The sequence below is a fragment of the Apiospora marii genome (genome assembly GCF_038362585.1).
Source record: "Apiospora marii strain CBS 49790 chromosome Unknown utg000013l_segment0_segment0, whole genome shotgun sequence".
NCBI classification, from domain to species: domain Eukaryota; kingdom Fungi; phylum Ascomycota; class Sordariomycetes; order Amphisphaeriales; family Apiosporaceae; genus Apiospora; species Apiospora marii.
Genome location: NW_027117384.1, coordinates 2334654 through 2354777, shown reverse-complemented (window position 1 = coordinate 2354777; position 20124 = coordinate 2334654). Strand labels below are relative to the sequence as shown.

At 52.5% G+C, this 20124-nt stretch overlaps 6 protein-coding genes across 6 annotated transcripts; 4 read left to right on the top strand and 2 right to left on the bottom strand.

Moving 5' to 3' along the window:
- Positions 1-927: 927 nt before the first annotated feature.
- On the top strand, positions 928-2302 carry PG985_015859 (PH domain-containing protein; the record flags this gene model as incomplete). Its single annotated transcript, XM_066835625.1, has 2 exons — positions 928-1200; positions 1289-2302. 2 exons carry the CDS (start codon positions 928-930, stop codon positions 2300-2302), a joined length of 1287 nt encoding a protein of 428 aa, XP_066676828.1.
- Positions 2303-5363: 3061 nt separating this feature from the next.
- Positions 5364-7505, top strand: PG985_015858 (uncharacterized protein; the record flags this gene model as incomplete). Its single annotated transcript, XM_066835624.1, has 2 exons — positions 5364-7078; positions 7214-7505. 2 exons carry the CDS (start codon positions 5364-5366, stop codon positions 7503-7505), a joined length of 2007 nt encoding a protein of 668 aa, XP_066676827.1.
- A 1276-nt stretch (positions 7506-8781) lies between these two features.
- On the top strand, positions 8782-10400 carry PG985_015857 (uncharacterized protein; the record flags this gene model as incomplete). Its single annotated transcript, XM_066835623.1, has 2 exons — positions 8782-8889; positions 8943-10400. The coding sequence occupies 2 exons, from the start codon at positions 8782-8784 to the stop codon at positions 10398-10400; spliced, it is 1566 nt and encodes a 521-aa protein (XP_066676826.1).
- A 45-nt stretch (positions 10401-10445) lies between these two features.
- Positions 10446-12341, bottom strand: PG985_015856 (uncharacterized protein; the record flags this gene model as incomplete). The annotated part of the gene is made up of 4 exons (XM_066835622.1): positions 10446-11139; positions 11208-11296; positions 11355-11535; positions 11902-12341. The coding sequence occupies 4 exons, from the start codon at positions 12339-12341 to the stop codon at positions 10446-10448; spliced, it is 1404 nt and encodes a 467-aa protein (XP_066676825.1).
- A 3512-nt stretch (positions 12342-15853) lies between these two features.
- On the top strand, positions 15854-17266 carry PG985_015855 (glycosyl hydrolase family 5 protein/cellulase; the record flags this gene model as incomplete). The annotated part of the gene is made up of 2 exons (XM_066835621.1): positions 15854-16406; positions 16509-17266. The coding sequence occupies 2 exons, from the start codon at positions 15854-15856 to the stop codon at positions 17264-17266; spliced, it is 1311 nt and encodes a 436-aa protein (XP_066676824.1).
- A 707-nt stretch (positions 17267-17973) lies between these two features.
- PG985_015854 (uncharacterized protein) lies at positions 17974-19477 on the bottom strand (the record flags this gene model as incomplete). The annotated part of the gene is made up of 3 exons (XM_066835620.1): positions 17974-19104; positions 19187-19330; positions 19403-19477. 3 exons carry the CDS (start codon positions 19475-19477, stop codon positions 17974-17976), a joined length of 1350 nt encoding a protein of 449 aa, XP_066676823.1.
- Between the last annotated feature and the right edge of the window lie 647 nt (positions 19478-20124).

The window sequence follows — 20124 nt, the reverse complement described above, 5'->3', positions numbered from 1 at the left end:
CAGTGTAGGTATAGTTAGGTAATCGGCGCAATTGGTATTGTCTCGAATCACGCCAACACGACACAGACTCAGCCTCCTCCGTGAAGGGTGGTGGGCGCGTCGGAAAAAGGCCGTGTGGTGGATATTCCACCTTGGTTTCGAACGTGATGAGGCTCTTTCTGTTCATTTACTGCTAGTGTGGCTCCCTATTTCTCGCTCTGCCTGGGCAACGGGCGCAGAGACCAACGACTCGCACTCACACACACACCACCCAACCCTTTCGATCGTCCCATTTTCCCCATTGCCTAATTGGGACGTGTGTCGTCAATAAGATTTTATTAGGTCGGCCTGACGGTTGGATCGGTGCTGTCGGTAATTAATTACATTTTGCGCGTCGATCAATCCTAGCTGGAGGTTTCTGGCTCTCTGCTTGTCTGGCACTGGCTCTGGCTCACTGGCATCTGGGCCAATATCCAAATATACACACTGACACCCCTCCTTTCTCGTCCCGTCCGCCCAGTTCCCATTTCATCAATTAATTCAATTGATCCTCCCACATATTTCTCTTGCTCTTCGCTTTCCTTGCTACTGCACAACTACTGTGGCTGCTGCTCTGTTCCAGCTGCTTGCCCGTGCTATACTGCCGCTCCGGCCTTGTTTATTTTCTTTTCCTATAATCAATCAATCTGCTCAACGTCGATGCCACTACACTTCCGTCGCGTCGACTCTGAGCTGTCTCTTTTTTGGTGTGTTGCAGACCAGCACCCGCTGTTACCTGCATAGGAGGTAACACCCGACTTAACTTAATTATTACCTGCCTACCAACGGCCACCCACAACTACCTGTCGCCTCCGTCATCCCCGTTTCCTTTAGCCATTGCCTACTAGGTACCTCATCGCACCGCCTCAACCGGCCCCAACAACCTTTCCTTCCTTTTATCTTTTCACCATGGCCGACGTTGCGAGTCCATCGATTCGAGACCCATCGACCTCTACTATTGATACGACCCAAGCCCTACCCGGCCGTGGCGCCAAGATCAGCATACCCCCGTCGGCTGTCGCGATGCCCATCTCCAATGCCAACGGCAACAGCGCCAATGGCACCCGCCTCCGCCATCAGCTCGGCCTCGTGACCCCGAGCCCCGTCAATCAGAACGGCAGCTTCGAGTTCGACCGAGTCCTCAAGGCCGGCTATGTCCAGAGGCGCACACAGAAGACTAAGGTAAACACAGAACAACTCCTATAAAACGGACTGGATCCGTGGTCGAAGCTGCAGCGCCTAACCGTTTTTGGTGTGTTTTTTATTTTAGGCATGGAAAACCGTCTACTTGGTCCTGCGACCCAATGCGCTGTCCGTCTATAAATCGGATAACGAGAGCAAACTACGTCACAAGCTCGACTTGTCGGAGCTGTCGGCCGTCACCCTGCTAAAGGATCCCAAGGGGAAGCGCCACAACCTCTTCGGCCTCTTCTCGCCCGCAAAGAACTTCCACTTCGAGGCGCCGACCGCCAAAGACGCGCAGGAATGGATCGACCTGATACGAAAGGACGCCCGAATAGAAGAGGAGGAGGAAGAGATGTTCCTGGCCAGCCCCATCGTCCGCAGGCAGTCGTATGCCGCCGTAGGCGTGCTGAGCGGCAACACCTCGGGGCTGCTACGAGACCCGCCTCGCTCCTCCAGCTCGCCGGAGCCCGAGCCCATGATGAGACGCGTGCCCACGTCGTCGAACCGGAGAACGTCTAATGCGATGGAATCATCCGGCCTCTCTGGCAACGAGCTGGTCTCACACTCGGATTTCTCCGACTCCGAAAACGTCCCGCGCATCGGCGCCTCGATTGAAAACCTGTCCGGTCGGTCTCCCTCGGCCTCGGCAGTCGTGATTGGATCGGATGCCCGACCCGGTCTTGGGGAGCGCAACTTGAGCCAGGTCAGCGGAATCAACATTGAGAACGACCCCGATCGCGTGGTGTGGCAGGGCTGGCTGCACTTTTTGAAGAACAAGCATGGGGTCAAGCAGTGGAAGAAGTGCTGGGCCGTCTTGCGCCCGCGGAATATTATTCTCTACAAGGACGAGTCCGAGTACACGGCGGCCTTCATCATGGCCCTCGCAGCCATTGTTAACGTGGTGGACATCGACCCGATCAGCAAAACCCGATCGCACTGCATGCAGATCATCACGGACGAGAAGAGCTATCGATTCTGCGCCCAAGACGAGGAGAGCTTGGTGCAGTGCCTGGGCGCCTTCAAGAGCCTGCTCTCGAAACGAAAGGATCTCCAGGCGCGTGTTGCTGGTAGCTCCGGCAGTGCAGCACCGCAAAAGTGAGATGCTGATGCTGGAGGCGAGAACTTAGTAGGAGGATGAGGAGTAGGAGGAGGGTGTGGTAGTAAGAAGAAGGGGGCTGAGATTGCAGGTGATGGCGGAGGAAACCAAAACATGATACCCAGGTGATGATGCTGTGTAAGTGATACCAGCTGGTGGAACAGGCAGGCAGGCAGAGACAGAGGCCATAGCAGGCGGCTACGGCCGCGGCTGTGCGGAGAATACCAGAATACCCCCGATATTGTATGCGGATGATTTTTATATTTGGAAAGGGAGGGAGCATGGCGCGGACTAGGAATGCCGGGTGCACACCTTGTACAAAGCTCATGTCTTACGACGTTACGAACAACATAACACACACAAGAAGAAAAATAACAGTACATCAAACTAATCGACTACCTGCAGTCCGGCAGCCATCGTGAATCCATCGCCATGCCCGTCCTCGGAAGCCGTGCGCCGCTGTCCGTCGTCCGTCGTCAACGACTCCGTCCGAAACTGAATAGGAGTCCGGAGTCTATCCCGCTGGACCCTGATTACGTGCGTCCAGATGTATAGCAAATATCAGTCTGAGATCTTACCCACTCTTTCCGTGACATCTCGCTCACAGCCCTATCAGAGCGGATCGCCGCACCGGATTATACGCATAGGGAAAGAGGCCATCTGTGTGGGAATCGGGATCTGGGAGATGCGCGCGGCCGCTACGGGTGCAAATCATACTTGGCAGTATGTACATCATACCCCTTGGCCCTCGACGATCTTCTTTTCAAGGCATGCCAAGTGTCGTACGTAGTACGGGGAAAAGCATTTCGGACCAAGTAGGTACATATTTCGAGTCAGGCGTAAGTTAGTTACTTACTCCTTATATGCATACTTATCTACTTGGATGCATCTCGTGTATGAATACGAAGAAACTATCTATGTCTGTCTCTCCTGAATGTTGGAGACGCCTTGTTGTGGCTTTCCACGGATCTGAATTCTGGGGGCTTGATTCTTTGAACTTTCATTTTCGGCTCTCTTGCCTTTGCCTCACCTTTTTCGTTGTGTCGTTTCTTTTTTTATCCTCTGCTTCCTGTGGTCGTATTTTTCAGCCTTGCCATCTCCGGGTCGTAATTTGGTGCTCGTTTGGGAAAACGTCTACAGCCACTTGTCGATCTGAGCTTCCGGTCAGTCAGGTCAGGGCAGGGTTCGGGCAAGCCGTGATACAAGAATGTTCGGTACTGGGGAGGGGGGTGAAGGGTGAGTGACACGGCAACGGCAGGGGTGAAAAAGCGGGGGAGATGATCATCCCCCAATTAGAGGAGGAGGGTGCCAAACACTGAGCCTGAGCAACGCTGCTCTAAGCCTGAACTTGAGCGCCGAATAGGCGTTTCATAAAATGATGCACAACGGATTTGAACGTAATAAACTTGTTTTACGGTGGAAGTCGATGCGTTTCCGTTAACGGCTTGAGGCTTTCTAATAAATCTACCATGCAATCTGTATCCCCCATGCCAGCCGTTCGCCCCAGTCGTGAAGAATGCGCGTGTATACCAGCTCTGTCCGGCCACACTCTCTGATCCCAATATTGAGAAATCCTTCGTTATATCCTCGAGGTTCGTCACCGGGTGTGGCAGCGTAGTCGTTGATCAGTCCGCCGATGTGGACCTCCGTGGTGCGGCTAATTGGGGCTTCGTTCACGGAGTTGGGTAGATAATGATGGATGGGGGGATGTATGTTTAGGGGAGGGTGTTTTCTCGTGCGACCTTTGACTCCCACGTCATTGATGCCATGACCAACGCTGTCGGCTTGCTTGGTTCCATTTGGATGGCATTGAATGAATGTCCTCTTTTCTTATCTACGTGGCGGCATGACGGTGATCTTAGCAGAAGGAACTATATGAAACATAGACCTACCCGAGCATTCCGTAAATGAACTGGTCTCCGCTGCCATGACTGTATCATTCACTTACAGATCAAAACGATGGGTAAGATATATCAATATCAATGTATTCGAGATAACGGCCTGCTATCGTTGACAATAAACAGGTGTATACTTCACCCATCTAGGAAGAGAGTCGATGAGTCCGTAACCGGCAAGAAAGTAAGGCTTCTTCACGATACGCAGCAAGTGACCCAGTTCCAACTTGCATGCATAAAGGTTGCGTCGTACACCAAGATCCATCCTCCCTGTGATCGAGTGCGGGAGGATGTAATAGCATTACAGCAGGCTGTCGCAGATAACTAACTGATTGGGCCACGTCTTCTGCTGTGACAATCGGCGGCCAACTTGGCAATCTCTCTCTCTCTATTTCTTGGAGGTTTGCAGGCAATACCAATAAGCATCACAACTTTCACTATAACACAGAAGGTAACCTTTTTCGAATTATTGGCCAGATCAACCATCGATTCTAAACTAGAGATTTGTTATCTGTAATGCTTCATGGGGATCAGGCAAACCCCCTTTCAATACATCCTCATACATATCCCAAGGGTAGGCGCCGTGCACAAGTGGTCAGCCACTTAATCACCTCATTGGTTCAGCTTACTATTGGCCGCTTCAGCTTGATGTGTCACCAGTAGATTCTGCTCCTCAAAATTCATATGCATCCAAAACAAACCTGTTAAGCGTCAGCAGGCACCTCTGCACACTCAGCCTGATGATACAACTCTAGGCAACCCCGCTTAGGTTCCGTTCTGTCGTTTTCGCAGAGACAGTCGTTCCATTTGTCGTTTGGCATTGATATATTTCACCCCAACAAGATCTCGCGAAGCTTCCTCCACGAGCTTGCCTTGCGCCTTCCAAAGGCCTCACACAGAACGTGAAGACAGCAATATACCAGTGGCAAACCTACGGTGTTTCACATGAAAAGCCCGAGGGCAACGAATATTCATCATTTCACTACGATCTCCTTGCGATCCCATTGCGTTATCGAGCGAACTAAGCGAATCGATGAAGATCGATGTGTCCATAAGAAAATAAAGGCTTAGAAGGAGTACCACGGACCTGAACTACAGCTGCGTCGGATGCAAGTAGCAAAGAACAGCAGCGACCGCGAAAGATCTACTTTGCAGCAATACCTCAGATCATGGCCGAGGTTGCAGACGTAGTAGGGGCATTGTGGGATCCCAAGCGTATCCAAAGACCTGGTCGATATTTTCGAATTGGGAGGGTCTTTGCTACTCGTTGGACAGAACCCTCATCGGCGCATCAAGAAAACAACTCCACAGCTCTCGAGAAAATCCGCCGTTTTATAGTCGTCCATGAAGCCTACCACATGGCGTGGTGTGTTCCGATTTATACGTATGGAGGCCGGGGTTTCCACAAACCTGGCATAAAACTTCAAGACCACGCGCAAATCTATAACGTCGATGGCGAGACAGTGGAAAGACAGGCACCACTGAGGGACCCCATTGGTATGGTCGTTGAGGGCGACACTGATATTCATCGGCTGCATCCTGCCTCGGTTGCTAATTTCGGCAAGATCAATAGCATCGAGCCAGACACCCCTGTTATGAACGTGGGTTTCGTCCCAAAGGCTCATATAAATCGTCTTGCACTGAAGTTCAACGACCTAGTGGTTAGCACATCCAAGACCAAGATGAAAATGCTACGCCGAGACGAAGGGCTCTTTAACCTGACGGTTGAGGGCCAAGGCAATCTCGAAATTGGTGAGTTGGATCTTGGGTACGGAGGCTCCCTCAATTTATCAGCGAGCGGGACTTCAGAGGTTAAAATAGGCTCTATTAAAGAAAAGGGAACTGGGTTTGTCACCATGAGAGCGAGAGAGAGTGCGTCTCTGAAACTTGGCCACTACAATTGCAGAGGTCCACTCAGAACTTTCACTGAGGACATCGCCTCTCTCTCCATAGAGAATGCAGACATCAACGATAGCGATATCCGCGTAACCACAGCAGGACAATCAGGAACGACAATCGCGAATCTCCGGGGATGTGATGGATCCTTTGACGCAAAGGTCAATGATCGGGCCAAATTAGAGCTCAACACCGTGGATTTCCTTCAGGGTGGAACTTTCCGCATATCCTCAACAAGTCAATCGACGTCGGAAATAAAAAATTTCCACGGAGACGAAACAATTGTCAAGGCGAGGCTATCTGATGCAGCATGGCTGAGAATGGGCACAGTGACACTTGCCAACAGTATCATCGAAATATCATCCAAGGAGCTGTCGAATACATTTATACTCAATATTTCAAGTGTCTCGTCTATTCTCAGGGTGAAGAACTCCGATTCGGTAGCCTTGAGGATAGATGAAGCAAGAGTCACAACGAGTTCTTGGAATCTGGTGGCAACAGGCCGATCATCAACATCATCAATTGGAGTATTGCGAGCATCCGACAGTACTTTCAATTCAAAGCTCTCGGCCTCGGCAGGATTTCGGGTAGACAAAAGATTACCATACAAAAGTTCTCCAGACATTTCGTCGGAACGCCAGTCACCTCCAGACACCGGAATCATCACATGCGCTGGAGTACTTGACGCCGATACCCCAGGTCTAGAGGATGGGCACAATGCTATATTGCCTCCAGACTCAGAAGTGGGTGAACCATCTACCCGAACGATGACTCTACATCATCCGCGGGAACCTCTGCATTCAGTGTCAGCCGATAGCTCTGTCTCCAGTCTGATGCTATTGGGAGAGTCGTCCACGATAGCTCATGACGGACAAAGTTCGATAAGTTCAATGGAACGATCCTGCGAGACAGTAATGGGGCAGCAAGGGCCGCTGGCTGTAATGGCGGGTACTGATCTTGCTCAGGTAACGCCCAAAGGAGATATCAGGTATAAAATAGAGGAAGCAGTACAGACAGAAATGGGCAGTGGACAATCAGCGGGACCTCTCAATACTAGGACGGGAAATATCCAACTGCGAGACAGGCCAGACAGGCCAATTGACCCAAACTCCACAAGTAATAGGATCAAAATGCAACCCGAGGGTAATGCGTGGGCAAATCCTGGAGGGCTCGATACCGAAGGGGGCGTTGGCATGGATATGGAGGGATACTCACACATGGAAGAGGGCAGTCTCCGACGTCGCGAGGCGCCCGAAGAGTACGCCGTTACAAACACCGCGAAACATGAATCTGACCGGACCGCTGGGAAGCAATCTGCAGACCTGAATCCCTTGGATGAGAGTTGGGAAGATATAGGGCCCAGCACGGATGAGCATGACGGGTTGGATGAGGAGGGGCGGGGAAGCTATGAGTAGGAAACTTCAAGACATCTTCTTGCCCAACTTCAAATGAACAGGATGTGGCGTCCTGGGTTTCGCATGTCCTTCTCCTCGTTACAGCTTTCGGCTAGACTAATATGAAAATTCACTCGCCTTCCCCAATTCCATGACTGAACCGTAACCATATATTCTTGGTGATTATAAGCTGTCAATGGTCATGTTGGGGCAATCCAGAGAGGGAAGCAAATTTGATAGTAGATCGCCATAGTTCGGTAGAGTCGGTTGCAAAACCTTCATGATGGCATCGACGATATGATCCAGAAATAGCAGTAACGGACCATCGGGGCAATCAATACCAAGCAGTACATACCATCAAGCATGGGCAAACATATCGAGACCACGAGGTCAAAAGAAATGGGGGGAAAGGAGCTAGAACAGCAGCTTTTCTCTGACTTCACACACATTCAGCAATGCCCTGCGCTCCTCGCGGTGGCATATGATGGAATGCAGAGAACTATACCACGATGGCATCCCGTTTGTTATTCATAGGGAAGCTCGACTGATAAGCATTATGGCTTACAGCATGTAGCTATAAGCTCCCTGCTCTGAAGGAGATGCCTACCTAATAAGCCCCCAGCTCTTCTTCCAGAGGAGCGTTATTGCGCCCATACCATTACCAGACCTAACACCTTCGCAGAGATAGTATTTGGTCAATTGATAATGCCAGCTCACAGCTGTATTGGTATCGAGCGATCTTTGTTGGTCATACTGAACCTCGTTTGATTAAAATTGCATTTTGATCATTTCCAGCTACGCCAGTGGCTGACATCGGGCCTTTATTACGCACTCTTCGCCGCCAAAGGACAAGAAATCAGTCCCGTGACCTGAGTATTCCTCCCAATCATGTGCCGACTCGCATTAGCTCCTTACAACGGAGCCTCTACCGGCCAGCGCACTGTGTGATTATATCGGCGTGGCGTCATGAGACAGCGGGTTACTGCAAGGGGAAGAAGAAATGGAACAACTGCTCAGTTCATAAGGATATCCGTGTCATGTCTGCTGATACCCAATCACTTCCCGGTGGCCAATTGCTTCTTCCCAGTGGCCAATTCCTTCTCCGTCCGCCTCAGCCACCAATCTTGCGTCCCTCTGTCTCAGTGCCTCCATCCTCAGTCCCTCCATCCCAATCCCCATTCCTGCCTGATTCACCTTCTCCTTCCTCATACTGCTGTGTATCAACATTGCCTTCAATCTTCGTATATCGTACGCCATGATCACAACAAGTGATAAATCCAACACAACTCGATTCAAAATGAGGAGCGGCCGCAACAAGCGGTTCGAATATCCAACTTCAGGCGATGCCACCAGTCAACTGGAGGAGCATTCTCTGGGCTTCAGCTTGCTCGGACTGCTCATGCTTGTCAGTATATTGCATCAAATTTGCTCGAGCCCATCAGCTTACACGTCCCCTAGGCTCTCCAGATCAGTCGTTTCGTCATCGACAAGCGATTGGAGTTTGGGCCCAACGGCTGTCAGCTCGAGTCGACCTGCAATGTCGTTGAATGTTTTGACGATCTTCCCCTTCAATGTTCACCGGCAGTCAGCGCTTTCGATCAATATCATGGCCCTGTTTTCAATACCTTAAGCCATACGACTTGCCACAAGGCCTGCTTTACTGGGCGCTGGGTGCATAGGAAGAAAAGCCTTACAGTATGCCTCGTCGGATCCACCACCGCTTCTTGTACCCCGAGACAACAAGGCAGCAAAGACCTCGACATGCCCCCCTTTTCGGCACGGCCGGCCCACCCAGCCAAGGAGTATCTTGAACATCAATCGGTCGATTTTGATGATGGTACTCAACCTCTTGGGGCCAGGAAGTTCGAGTCCCTTCATCTCAGCCATGAGGTGGTTCACAATCCGCAATGCTTCTTCAACTCGGCTGCCGCGGACAGGAAACTTCTCAGTGGAGCAACATTTCCTGACGGACGAGAGATCCAGGATACGCGCCATCTATGTGTCCACTTCGACAGACTTGAAGATGCCAAGCTTGCCCAAGACAAGAAGATGACTTCTGGTATGTCGATATGGGCTATGGCCAGGGCAATGAGGGATGTGGCGCAGGGGTGCAGAGTCAGGAATATTCTTTTCGCTCATGTCTCTTCCCTCACGGGAGAACACATCGGGGCTCTCCGAGATGTCGCTTCTCTCGTGGCCCTCGGCGACTCAGACGCACGACTCGAATCGACATGCCTGAACTGGCTCGCTAAGATCTTCAGATCCCTCAATGTTGATGTGGCTCGCGTGTTGATCTTAGCCGAGAAAGCCAAGAAGGGTATTGCGAATGGGCTCAGGTTGTGTTCCAGTGCAATGCTTCAGAGTCCTGCTTGGCTGGAAATTAGTCTGACAGCCTTCAACAACAACAACGCTGGCGATACAGCTGAGTTCATCAGCCTCACCACCCTCGCCCGCATTCGCTCATTCTACTCGAATATCCCAGGGATCTCCTCACACGGAAGTCATCTGAAGGGGAACGTATATTCACAACACTCTCGTATATCATATGGATACGTGGACAACATTGTCGCCGCCGCTGCCATCCAATCGGATCGGACTCACAGCGGTAGCATGGCAATCATACATCCTACACATCAGAGTAGCCATTGCGGCTACAAAAACAACGCGCAGTACGGGAGACTTAGGAGGTACGTATCTGTGTTCAGCTGTTCTCAAACAAGTACTTACCAGTATATAGACATCACAATCACGGAGATAATCCCCGCCTCTGCAGGGAGATATGCGCCGAAGGAGAAGGATATGTGGAGAGAAAGAGGAAATGTCCATGTGGGAGAGGCTGCGCTGATGGACAAGGTTGCCAAAACGGTAAAACAAATTAAGTGCAAGCCAAGCAAGGGGGTCACATACATTTCATGATTTCTGCGCCATCCATCACAAGAAAGGGGGTATGCCCCCATCCCCCTATTCATTACAAGCCCAGTATATCACCTTTCCTTCTGTCGTAACATCATGCCCCAATTGTTGAAGGGTGTCGAAGAAGGCACCGAAACATGCACCATCAGACATCTCTGCAAGACGCGTGGCGCTGAAAGATTCTCCTTCGTGGCCTTCGGGAAACCAAGTCGCAGTGCTGTAGGTCATTCGATGTGGGTCGGCACCGTTTTGGAGTAGCCACCTCATCGTGTCCGTTGCTCCATTGTCCACGGCTAGGTGCAGTGGAGTCCAGCCATGTATGTCGATAGAATTCAGACCATATTTGATGTCACCAGACATGCCTTTGACGAATGCTTCCAGAGTCGGTACGTTGTTCATCAATGCTGCTACATGTATGGGACTCCAGCCCTCGACGGTCGGGTATCGGCTTGGGCATAGTGACGCTCCCAAGCGACGAAGATGCCGGACGCCATCTGCGGTGCCGTACGCCGCGCACCTGTGTAGTGATGTCCATCCCATCGAGTCCTTCACATCATCGAAGAGGATATAATCCCCCAACATCGATAGGTATTCTGCATTTGTCGAAGATCTCCCTCGTTCAAATACATAGTGAAGTAGTGACCACCCCAATGGCGAGGTATAGGTCATATCAGCCCCAGCTTGGCTCAGAGTACGAGCGATGTGAGGATAACCCAGGGCAATTGCAATCTGGATGGGTGATCTATGGCTCATCAACACCATGTATCTTGGCGTAGAAAGGGCTTTAGGGGTCAGTGTATGCTGACTCACATTTGAGACTGGCCACAAGGCAGGTTTGGGTCAGCACCCTCTCTGACAAGTATTTGCACAACGTCGTCGGATCCATTTCTGATTGCGGCCTGTTTGAATTAGGAAAATTTCCACTCTTAGAAAGTCTGGCCCCAAAACAAAACTTACACTAAGAGCGGTTTCATTCTTCGGCATTACATCATTGGGTCTCGCAGCCCCTGACCTCAACAATCGCTGCACCTGCTCGCCGTCTCCCTTTCTGCAGGCCACCAACATCGCGGCATCGTTGGAAACCAAGGACCGCAACGATATTGCGATTGGAGGCGAGTAAAAAGCCCCCCAGAATAGCCTGGATAGCTGTAAGGTAAGTAGATAGGCCCTGCCGATAGTTGCCCTGATCACCATTGCCTGTCTTTTGTTTCTCCCGTTTACATTATACAGCTGAATATCGAGTCCCCGCCCGCTTGACCACGACTTGTAAGCGGAAGCCCCTGCTACACCGCATGGTGCTGGAGTCACAGAACCAGCACAGAACGCGACTGGCTTGAAGTCTTGTGATTCATGGGCATGGCCGAATGATTGGGAGACGATCACTCGTGTTGATAGCTGTTGTTCGATAGACTCGATTGCCATTCCTATCGCCACATTCGAATGCCTATATATTGGGAAAAGAGTGAGCTATACCGTTGGGGCTATGGATATCTTAATGACTGACATGATGTGCAGTAGCAGATTGGATTGAAGGAAGGCTATCGCGAGCGCCAGCTGCCTTTCAAACTCGCTGATACGCCCTATCCTGCCTGCCAAGCGGACTTGAGCCCAGCTGCGTGCCATCACATTGTGTCCATTTTTCACCCGAGCAGCGATCGGGAGAATTTCAATGATCAAGTCCAGTTTGCTTCGACATGTGTTCAGTGCGCGGTATATGTTGTCAGATAGCTGGCATTCTTGCAACTTGCTCTGATGTTCGAGCAAGGAACTGATGCCTTTGGTGAGAAAATGAAGTTGCGCAAGAGTGTCTTGGAGCCGAAGCACTTCCGCTGGAGCATGACGGACCGTGTGCAGGAACTGCTTGACAACGACAGCATCTCGTGCGAGCTGGAGGGCGAACGAGACGACTGCTATGATGCTGGCGGCACCGCTGAGCGGATCCATACCCGTACTTGAAGCTAAGGCAAGACCGATCTGAAGAAATGAGCTTAAAGAGCGGGTCGAAGAAAGGGAGTTGCGCCCCCCTCGTTTTTGAGAAACAAATACCATGGCATGGACACAGCCTTGGGACAGGAAGCCCTGCAGCCTGATTCCAAGTCAGGATCAAACCCGACGAAGACCATTGCTTCAATGGCAGTGTGCTGCTTCAATCAGCTTGCCAGTCCCTACACCCACCGCTAGTTCGAAAGCCCGGCTCATGAGCAGCGTTTTAGTTGACTGGCTCTCTCACTGCATCCGATGCATAAAGCAGCGTGTGGCATTCTGCCTGCAGCCCGCAGACTTCTGCTTGGGATCCGACAAAAGCTGTTGAGCCTCACTAGAACCTATATCGATCAGGCTAGAAGCGAAGCTGGGCAAAGTCATATACCGACAGGAGACGTGAAGATAGTGTATACGATGCTAGTGACCATTGGCCGTTGACTTGTGGTGGTACAGCATGCTGTGTGCAACTAGTAGAGCAAGGCGTTAATATAGATGGTGTTCAATTCGCACTGATATTGGCAGAATGACTGTGAGTAACTTGTTGATAGAGAATTCGAGCACCTGCATCTCTACCCACATTGGAGTGCAATGAGCCCTCTTATGGCTACACCGGGCTCGGAATCTTATAACGGCAATAGTCGCCGGCGCATGGTGACGTCCTCGCACAGATGTAAGCGTATTGATCCATCTAGAATGCTGGGGTTGTCTGGGACTAGTAATGGAACGAGAATTTCGATGGTACATTGGATTCTGGCTCTGAGTTGATGCCTAGCCAGAATTTCACCCGCTACCCAATGCCCAGTCGACTGGCCCTTGAACTTGATATATACCTATACCGTAAGATTTGGGCAGACATTTCCTGGTGTCCGTAGAGCCACCCAGGCGGGTGCAGATGAAGTGTGCTGAAGGCGCAGTCAACCGTTCTGCGGCTTCATTGCATGTTGAATATGTAGGCTATCGGCGAAGACCGTCTAGCGCTGAGTCGACCGCTACGCCTGGCACAACGTGGCTGCATGGCACTCGGCAGATACGCAGCGAAGTGAGCTATCACTAAGGGGCAGTATTGCCTCGCAGCATCCGATAAGCGAGCGGCTTCAGGGGGCGCGTATCTCGACAAGGCAGAATTACAATGAGCATGTAGAAAGAAGTATGTCCATACTTGTGATAGTAGGTGAGAAATGAGGGAACAATCTCATCGTCCGGAAAAGAGCTCTTGCCTGCCTTACTAGGGCTAAAACCACCTAGAACCATGTAAGTCTTCAGTATGGGAATATGCAGCTACGGATCAAGTGAACGGTGTATTGATCAGTAAGCGTAAATTGCCTTGGGCGATCAATTTGTACTCTGATGTGACGATATGCCTTGGAGAAGTATACGGGAGATGATGCTCAGCAGAAAGAGCTGAAGAAGAAGTCGGTGTTTCGCAAGGGTCTGCAAGCAGACGCGAAATCGTAGTACCTTGAACTCCCGGGCGACAACTCCCAAGGTGCAATACAGGAAGGAATCATACGAATATTATGTAGGCATCTCCCGTACACACCTCAATAGGCCATGTAGGCAGCGGGCACAATCGTCGAGAACACTAATGACGCCAGACAGCTAGACTCCGTTTGGAGTTCCGTTTTCTTTATGCAAAGTTGCATAATAATTGGACGCACAAAGTTCACAGTCACATGACTGGTAACTGACTGAGTCTGGCAAGAGCAAAAGCGGCGGGTGCGGCATGGTTTCTATTTACGCCTACCTAAGCTACTTTCTAGTTGCAACGATACCTAGGATGGAAGGTAAAAATGGCTTGTGCCTGGCCGTAGCGGCGTTTTCTGCAACACATATAGCTGCCCGCCTTATGATAATACTCCAGTACCGAGACTCCACCCTAATAACCCTCCTATCCGCCCAGCAGCCAACATGCGGAAAGAATAAGACCAATCAGCCGACACTCATCAAGCTCATCCGTTTCTGAGACCTTGTTTGAGAAAAAGACGGAATGGGCTGAACCCACACCTCCATCCATTCCATCCCTTAACTTCAATTTCGACAAGCCATTCAATTTGGGGTGGTGGTCGGGTTCGGTGTCACCCACGTCCAATCACGAGGTCTAGAAGGTCTTCTGGCGAGGTCATCGTGCATGCGCCCTCTCGGTCGTTTACCTCTTGGGTTATCATGCACCCCTGATCAATATGACCGGCGGCTTCAGATCTTCCTTCCCTATTGGAATCTTTTGCTCTGTGTGTGTGTGGTACATACCAACACCTGGTATGCATCCGCAAGGAAGGAACGACAGCGGGCGCGGGCGATAGAGGAAATCCCACTTTCCTCCGTCATTTCTTCGCTGTTCTGGGCAAGCTGATTCGCCCACGACTGCCAACGAGGCGATTCTTGGCGTCGCTCGGGAAGACGGCCACTCATCCTATGGTCAGAAGTCTATTATAGCTGATCGGCGAACCAGCAAAGTCGGGGCTATTGGGACTTGCATACCTATGCATATCACGCTCCGAAACGATGCGCCCCGTCTTCTGTCGCCCCTGCCTCCTTCTCCCGGTATGGGAGGCGAATGTGATAATTGGAGGTCGTTATTGCATGTAAGTTCATACCTAACCTTAGGGTTGGACTATTATTATTGAGTTTTGCTTTTAGTCGTTTTGTTACCGGTCCAGTCAACGGCCAGTATCGCCTTCTTTCAAACTTGAGTGCCAATCGAGTATGGGGGCGATCCGGAGCCTACTAGAGCCTACCTTTTCCCACCCCAAACTCAGACCACGCACATATACATACATCATACCCAGGCTGGGAAAATGTCTTGGGTATAGTGAGTGGCCACTTATTGGTGGCAGGCGGTCACCTCAGGAGTCCATCTTTCGCATCATGGATGACCTGCTTTTTGCTGGCTTGGCCGACCATATATATAGTCCCTCCTCCTGTTTACCGAAAAAAAGACCTATGACTTGGGGTCTTGCTGCCAGCTCGCGTGCTTGACGTCTTTGAATATCACCAGGCCTTGTCCCATTCTCTCTCACTGGGGCCGTATGTTGCTTTGCCACACCTAGCACTGTCCAACCTGATCAAATTCCCTCCTCCGTAAGAAGTAACTCTGGTTGCTTCGTGGGCGACTGAGTGAGTAGTAACTTGACTTACACGGTCAGTATTTAACGCCCGCCCGACCTTTTAAGGTTTCATCTGCGCATGTATTTACTGTTGATATTGATATGCGGTTGTGTTCAGTTTTCACAGTCTCTCGTTCGAATTAATCTATAAAATATCCATCTGCCGGGCTCGGGGGTCGACCGATCTTCCTTCCTGCTGACTGCCACCCACCACGTCGATACTCTACTCTCGCTTCTCAACCTTGCTGTATGCCTTGGCCCGGGGTGGTGAAAGCGTAATTGTCCCTCTAAAACCAATAATCTTTATTGTTCTCCTACTTGCTTGCTTCCCTACACCTTCAAGTGGGAACGTCATCACCAACAACAACCATGAGACCCACGTCTCTCCTCCTGGCCCTCGTCGGCACCGCGGCCGCGACGGTCGTGACCAACACTACTAACACTACTACTGCGGCGGCAGCGGCCCCCCAGAAGCAAAAGCAGCAAGCGCAGCAGATCCAGCTACCGCTCCACACGCAGTCCCGCTGGATCATGGACGACAGCGGCGCGCGCGTCAAGATGCGCTGCATCAACTGGGCGGGCCACGGCGAGGCCAACGTGCCCGAGGGCCTGCACAAGGCGTCGGTGGCGAGCATCGCCGACTTCGTGCGGGACCAGGGCTTCAACTGCGTCCGGCTCACCTACTCCGTCGACCACGCCCTCGACCCGCACGTGCCCGTCGCCGACTCGTTCCGGGGCGCGGCCGCGTACTCGGGGCTCGCGGTCGAGACCCTCGACGGGCTGTACGCGCAGGTCGCGCAGCGCAACCCGGACCTGGCGCAGGGGACGCGGCAGGAGGTGTTTGGGGCGGTCATCCAGGCGTTGTGGGAGCGCGGGGTGATGACTTTGTTGGATAACCATGTGTCCAAGGCGAGCTGGTGCTGTAAGTTTTTCCTCCCTTTTTCTTCGGGGCTTTCTTTCCGTCTTTCCATCTACTCTGGTGAGAAGTGAGTGACGGCGAACTAATCTGTTATGTTTGCTCTAGGCAACCTGACCGACGGCAATGGCTGGTGGGACCAGGCCGCCGGCTACAACGACCTCAATAGCCGCTACTTCAAGACGGACGAATGGCTCGACGGCCTCTCAGCCATGGCAACGTGGGCGCGGGGCCAACCCGGCGTAGCGGCCATGTCGCTGCGCAACGAGATCCGGCAAGTCCCCGTGATCCAGGGGCTCAACGACGACTGGTACGAGTTCGTGACGAAGGGCGCCGAGCGCGTGCACGCGGCCAACCCGGACGTGCTGGTCGTCATCGGCGGGTCGGCGTCGGCGACGGACCTGAGCATGGTGCGGACGCACGACCTCGACTTCAGCGGGTGGGCGGGCAAGCACGTCTGGGAGATGCACGCCTACTCCTTCACGGTGACGTTCCCGCGCCCGTTCGGCTCCTGCGACATCGTCAAGACCGAGTACGGCTTCTTCAACGGGTTCGTGCTCGAGCAGGGCAAGGCCTCGACGGCGCCGCTCATCGTCTCCGAGTTCGGCGTCGGGATGCAGGGCGGGCCCAACCACGGCGGCATCAGCGACGAGGATAACGAGTACTTGGAATGTTTGGTCGACTGGATGCGCGGCAACGACGCCGATTGGGCGCTCTGGGCGCTGCAGGGGACGTACTACGTCCGCGAGGGGCAGGCGGAGTACGACGAGGGTTGGGGGCTCATGAACCGGGATTGGAATGGGGTGCGGAACGAGCAGTTCCCGCCTTTGATTGCGGATTTGTTCAAGGTTACGCAGGGGCCTTGAGTTCGGTCGGTCGGTCGCCGAAGAAGGAGACGAAGAAATAATAGGAGGGGAGAGTGTGAAGATTATGAAGATAACGAGTGACGCAAGCAAGCAAGCAGGTTAGCGACGGCGTTGGCGTTGTCGGTAGCAGGCGGTTATATACTTACATAGCTCGGTTCATCCTTGATCTTCTGGTTAAGCTGAGCATGGAGATACCTTTCTTGCTATTCAGCGATATGGATATACATATATATATACACCAAGTAAACCGCATGCGTAAACCGCTTCATCAATTTTGATTGCACAATCCCCATTGTACTGGGCTTCAAAACGTTGAGGATACCCCAGCAGAAGAGATCAACTTCCCATATATCTCAGAAAGTGGTAGCCTGGGCCAGGAAGAGCACACAGACAAGACACGGTTACCAGTCAAGACCATACATTTATAAATCTAAGATGAAACCCGTTGGCCCTGAGTTTTTACATATTCACTATGCTTTCCTTGCTGTATGACAAGATCAATGGAGGACAGACGAGCTCTTCTGGAGCTGTCGTTTCCCCCAACAGCTCATGTCCCAGGCAGGCATGGCCATAGTTAAAGCAATTGGCGAGTATGCGTATTGTCCCCCGTAACAGATAGAATAGCACCCGAAAACCTAAGAATCGACCCACCTCCCCCGTAACGCCTAATATCTTGTTTTCCTGCTTGTTTGTCGCCTCTCTCTCCCTCACTCCAACTGGAAGTACTGGTCGTCGAACTGGTTCATATCCCCGTCCGGCATGAAGAGCTCGTCGAAGCTGTTCTCGCCCATGCCACCCATGCCGCCCGCATCGCCCAAGTTGAGGTCGAGGTCCATGTTGTCGCCGCCGGCCGAGTCGAGGTCGAACAGGGAGTCGATGTTGGCGCTGCTATCGACCGACATATCCCCGGCGGCCGGGCCGCCACCGCCAGTAGCAGCAGTGTTACTAGTAGCCTGCGTTGGTGCCGGAGGAGCTGTGTTCAGCGGCACTGTGATGTTGTTGTTGTTGGTGTTGCCAGCCGAACCTGCTGTCGCCCCTGCGCTGGCGTCAGGGGGTGGAGGTCCCGCGCTGGTGCCAAAGTTGTCGAGCGATAGTAGGTCGTTGCCGCCGCCTCCGTTCGGCGCACCGGTGGCGAAGGAGCTGAGGTCGAAGTCCTGCATCGGGGCCATCGGGGCCGGGGGCGCGTTCTGCGACGAGCCGTCCCCGGGGGTCGCCGCCAGCGTGAACTCCATGTTGGTGAAGTTGAGCTCGCCGCCCGTCATGTCGGCCATGGCAGCGCCACCCGTCGTCGGTCCCGAGGAGGCGACAGGGATGCTCATCATGGCGTCCATGGAGTTGTCTGGCGCTTGGGTTGCCGGGGTGGGGACAGCTTTCGCGGCAGCAGCAGGAGGAGGTGCTGCAGCCGGCGTGGCTTTGGCCATGGGCGGCGTCGGTTTGGGGGACTGCTTGATGGAAGGCGATGCTCGTACCGGCCCCATGCCGCCGCCGCCGGCCTTGATGGCAGCTGGGGGAACGTGAGGAGATACCGTCGTAGCAGCAGCAGGGGGCTTCGCATCGCCGCCGGAGGTGAGGTCGACGACGTCGGCGGCTAGGCCCATGCCCATGTCGGGGAAGGGGGCGACGCGCTGGGTCTCCTCCTTAATCTCGAAGCCCATGTTGGGAACGACGGTGTGGGCCGCCGTCGAGGGCATCTCCAGCATCACGGCCGCCGGCTGCTTGATGTCTTCCATCATGGGGGCCGGTGGGGCCACGGGCTGCGGTGGCTCGGGGACGGGGACAGGCATGCGGGCGGCTTGCAGCTTCTCCAGGTCCCGCAGCAGAACCGCTTTGGCCCTCGTCTGCGAATAAGGAGGGCCGTGAGCATATTTTGATTCGAGGCCCAGGAAGGTAGAGGAGAGTACGGGGAAAGGGTGGACTTACGATTTCACTTTCAAGATCATCTAGGGCGTAATGGTAGGTCTTCATGGTATCGGCCATTTTGACGTTGATGGCCCCGGGCGTATTGGCGACGCTCCTGGGGCCATTTTTTTGCGAGGCTCGGAGAGCCTTGCCTGTATTCACCAGCTACATCCGAAAACACCGGAAAGGTCAGAGGAAGTACAGAAAACCATCAATGTTTCCAAAGTTGATACTTACGAAGTCATTGAAAGTGTGCTGCAAGACATCTAACGGATCCTTGGACTGTTGTTGCTGTTGTTGTGCTGCAGCCATTGCTGGGAGATTTCGCTAGTCCGAATAGGTAGCGAGAGAGGGAGATATGATTAAGGAGACGATGCGCCACGGTTCACCACCATCTGGTGTATATATAAAAAAACAGGAGAGGAAAAAAAAGGGCACAAACAGTAAACCGGCCTAATGCCTAGATGGCAGACCTCTTGCAAGAAGTGAATGTAGCGCAGGACAAAGCTTCAAAGACAAGGCCTCATGTTTGACACATGAATTTGGAGACTGGACTGAAGTGTAGTCGATATTGATATTCGCTGTTACGGAATCTGACCTAAAGTCGATGCGCATGGACCGTGCGTGCCGCATTCCACCAGAGGTCCCAGAAGCTGCTGGAGCCACGATAAAGTTAACCTTTAAGCGCCTGTCCAAGGCGAGATCGGGACGATTCTGCAGAACGTTTAACGTTCATGTACGTTTCCATATCACCAGAATCATTGGCAGTACTACCTGTTGCTAGATTCAATTGCATTATGCAGTCAGTACTCTAGGTTACAAGGTCTCTACCATGGATGTCATGATCGGAAAAAACGACCGAAGTTTTCCCCAGTGTCAACACATGATCCCAGTCAGAGCTACCTACCCGTCGATCAAGTGGGTATATTCCGAGAGAGTCGGAGATAGACAATACGATA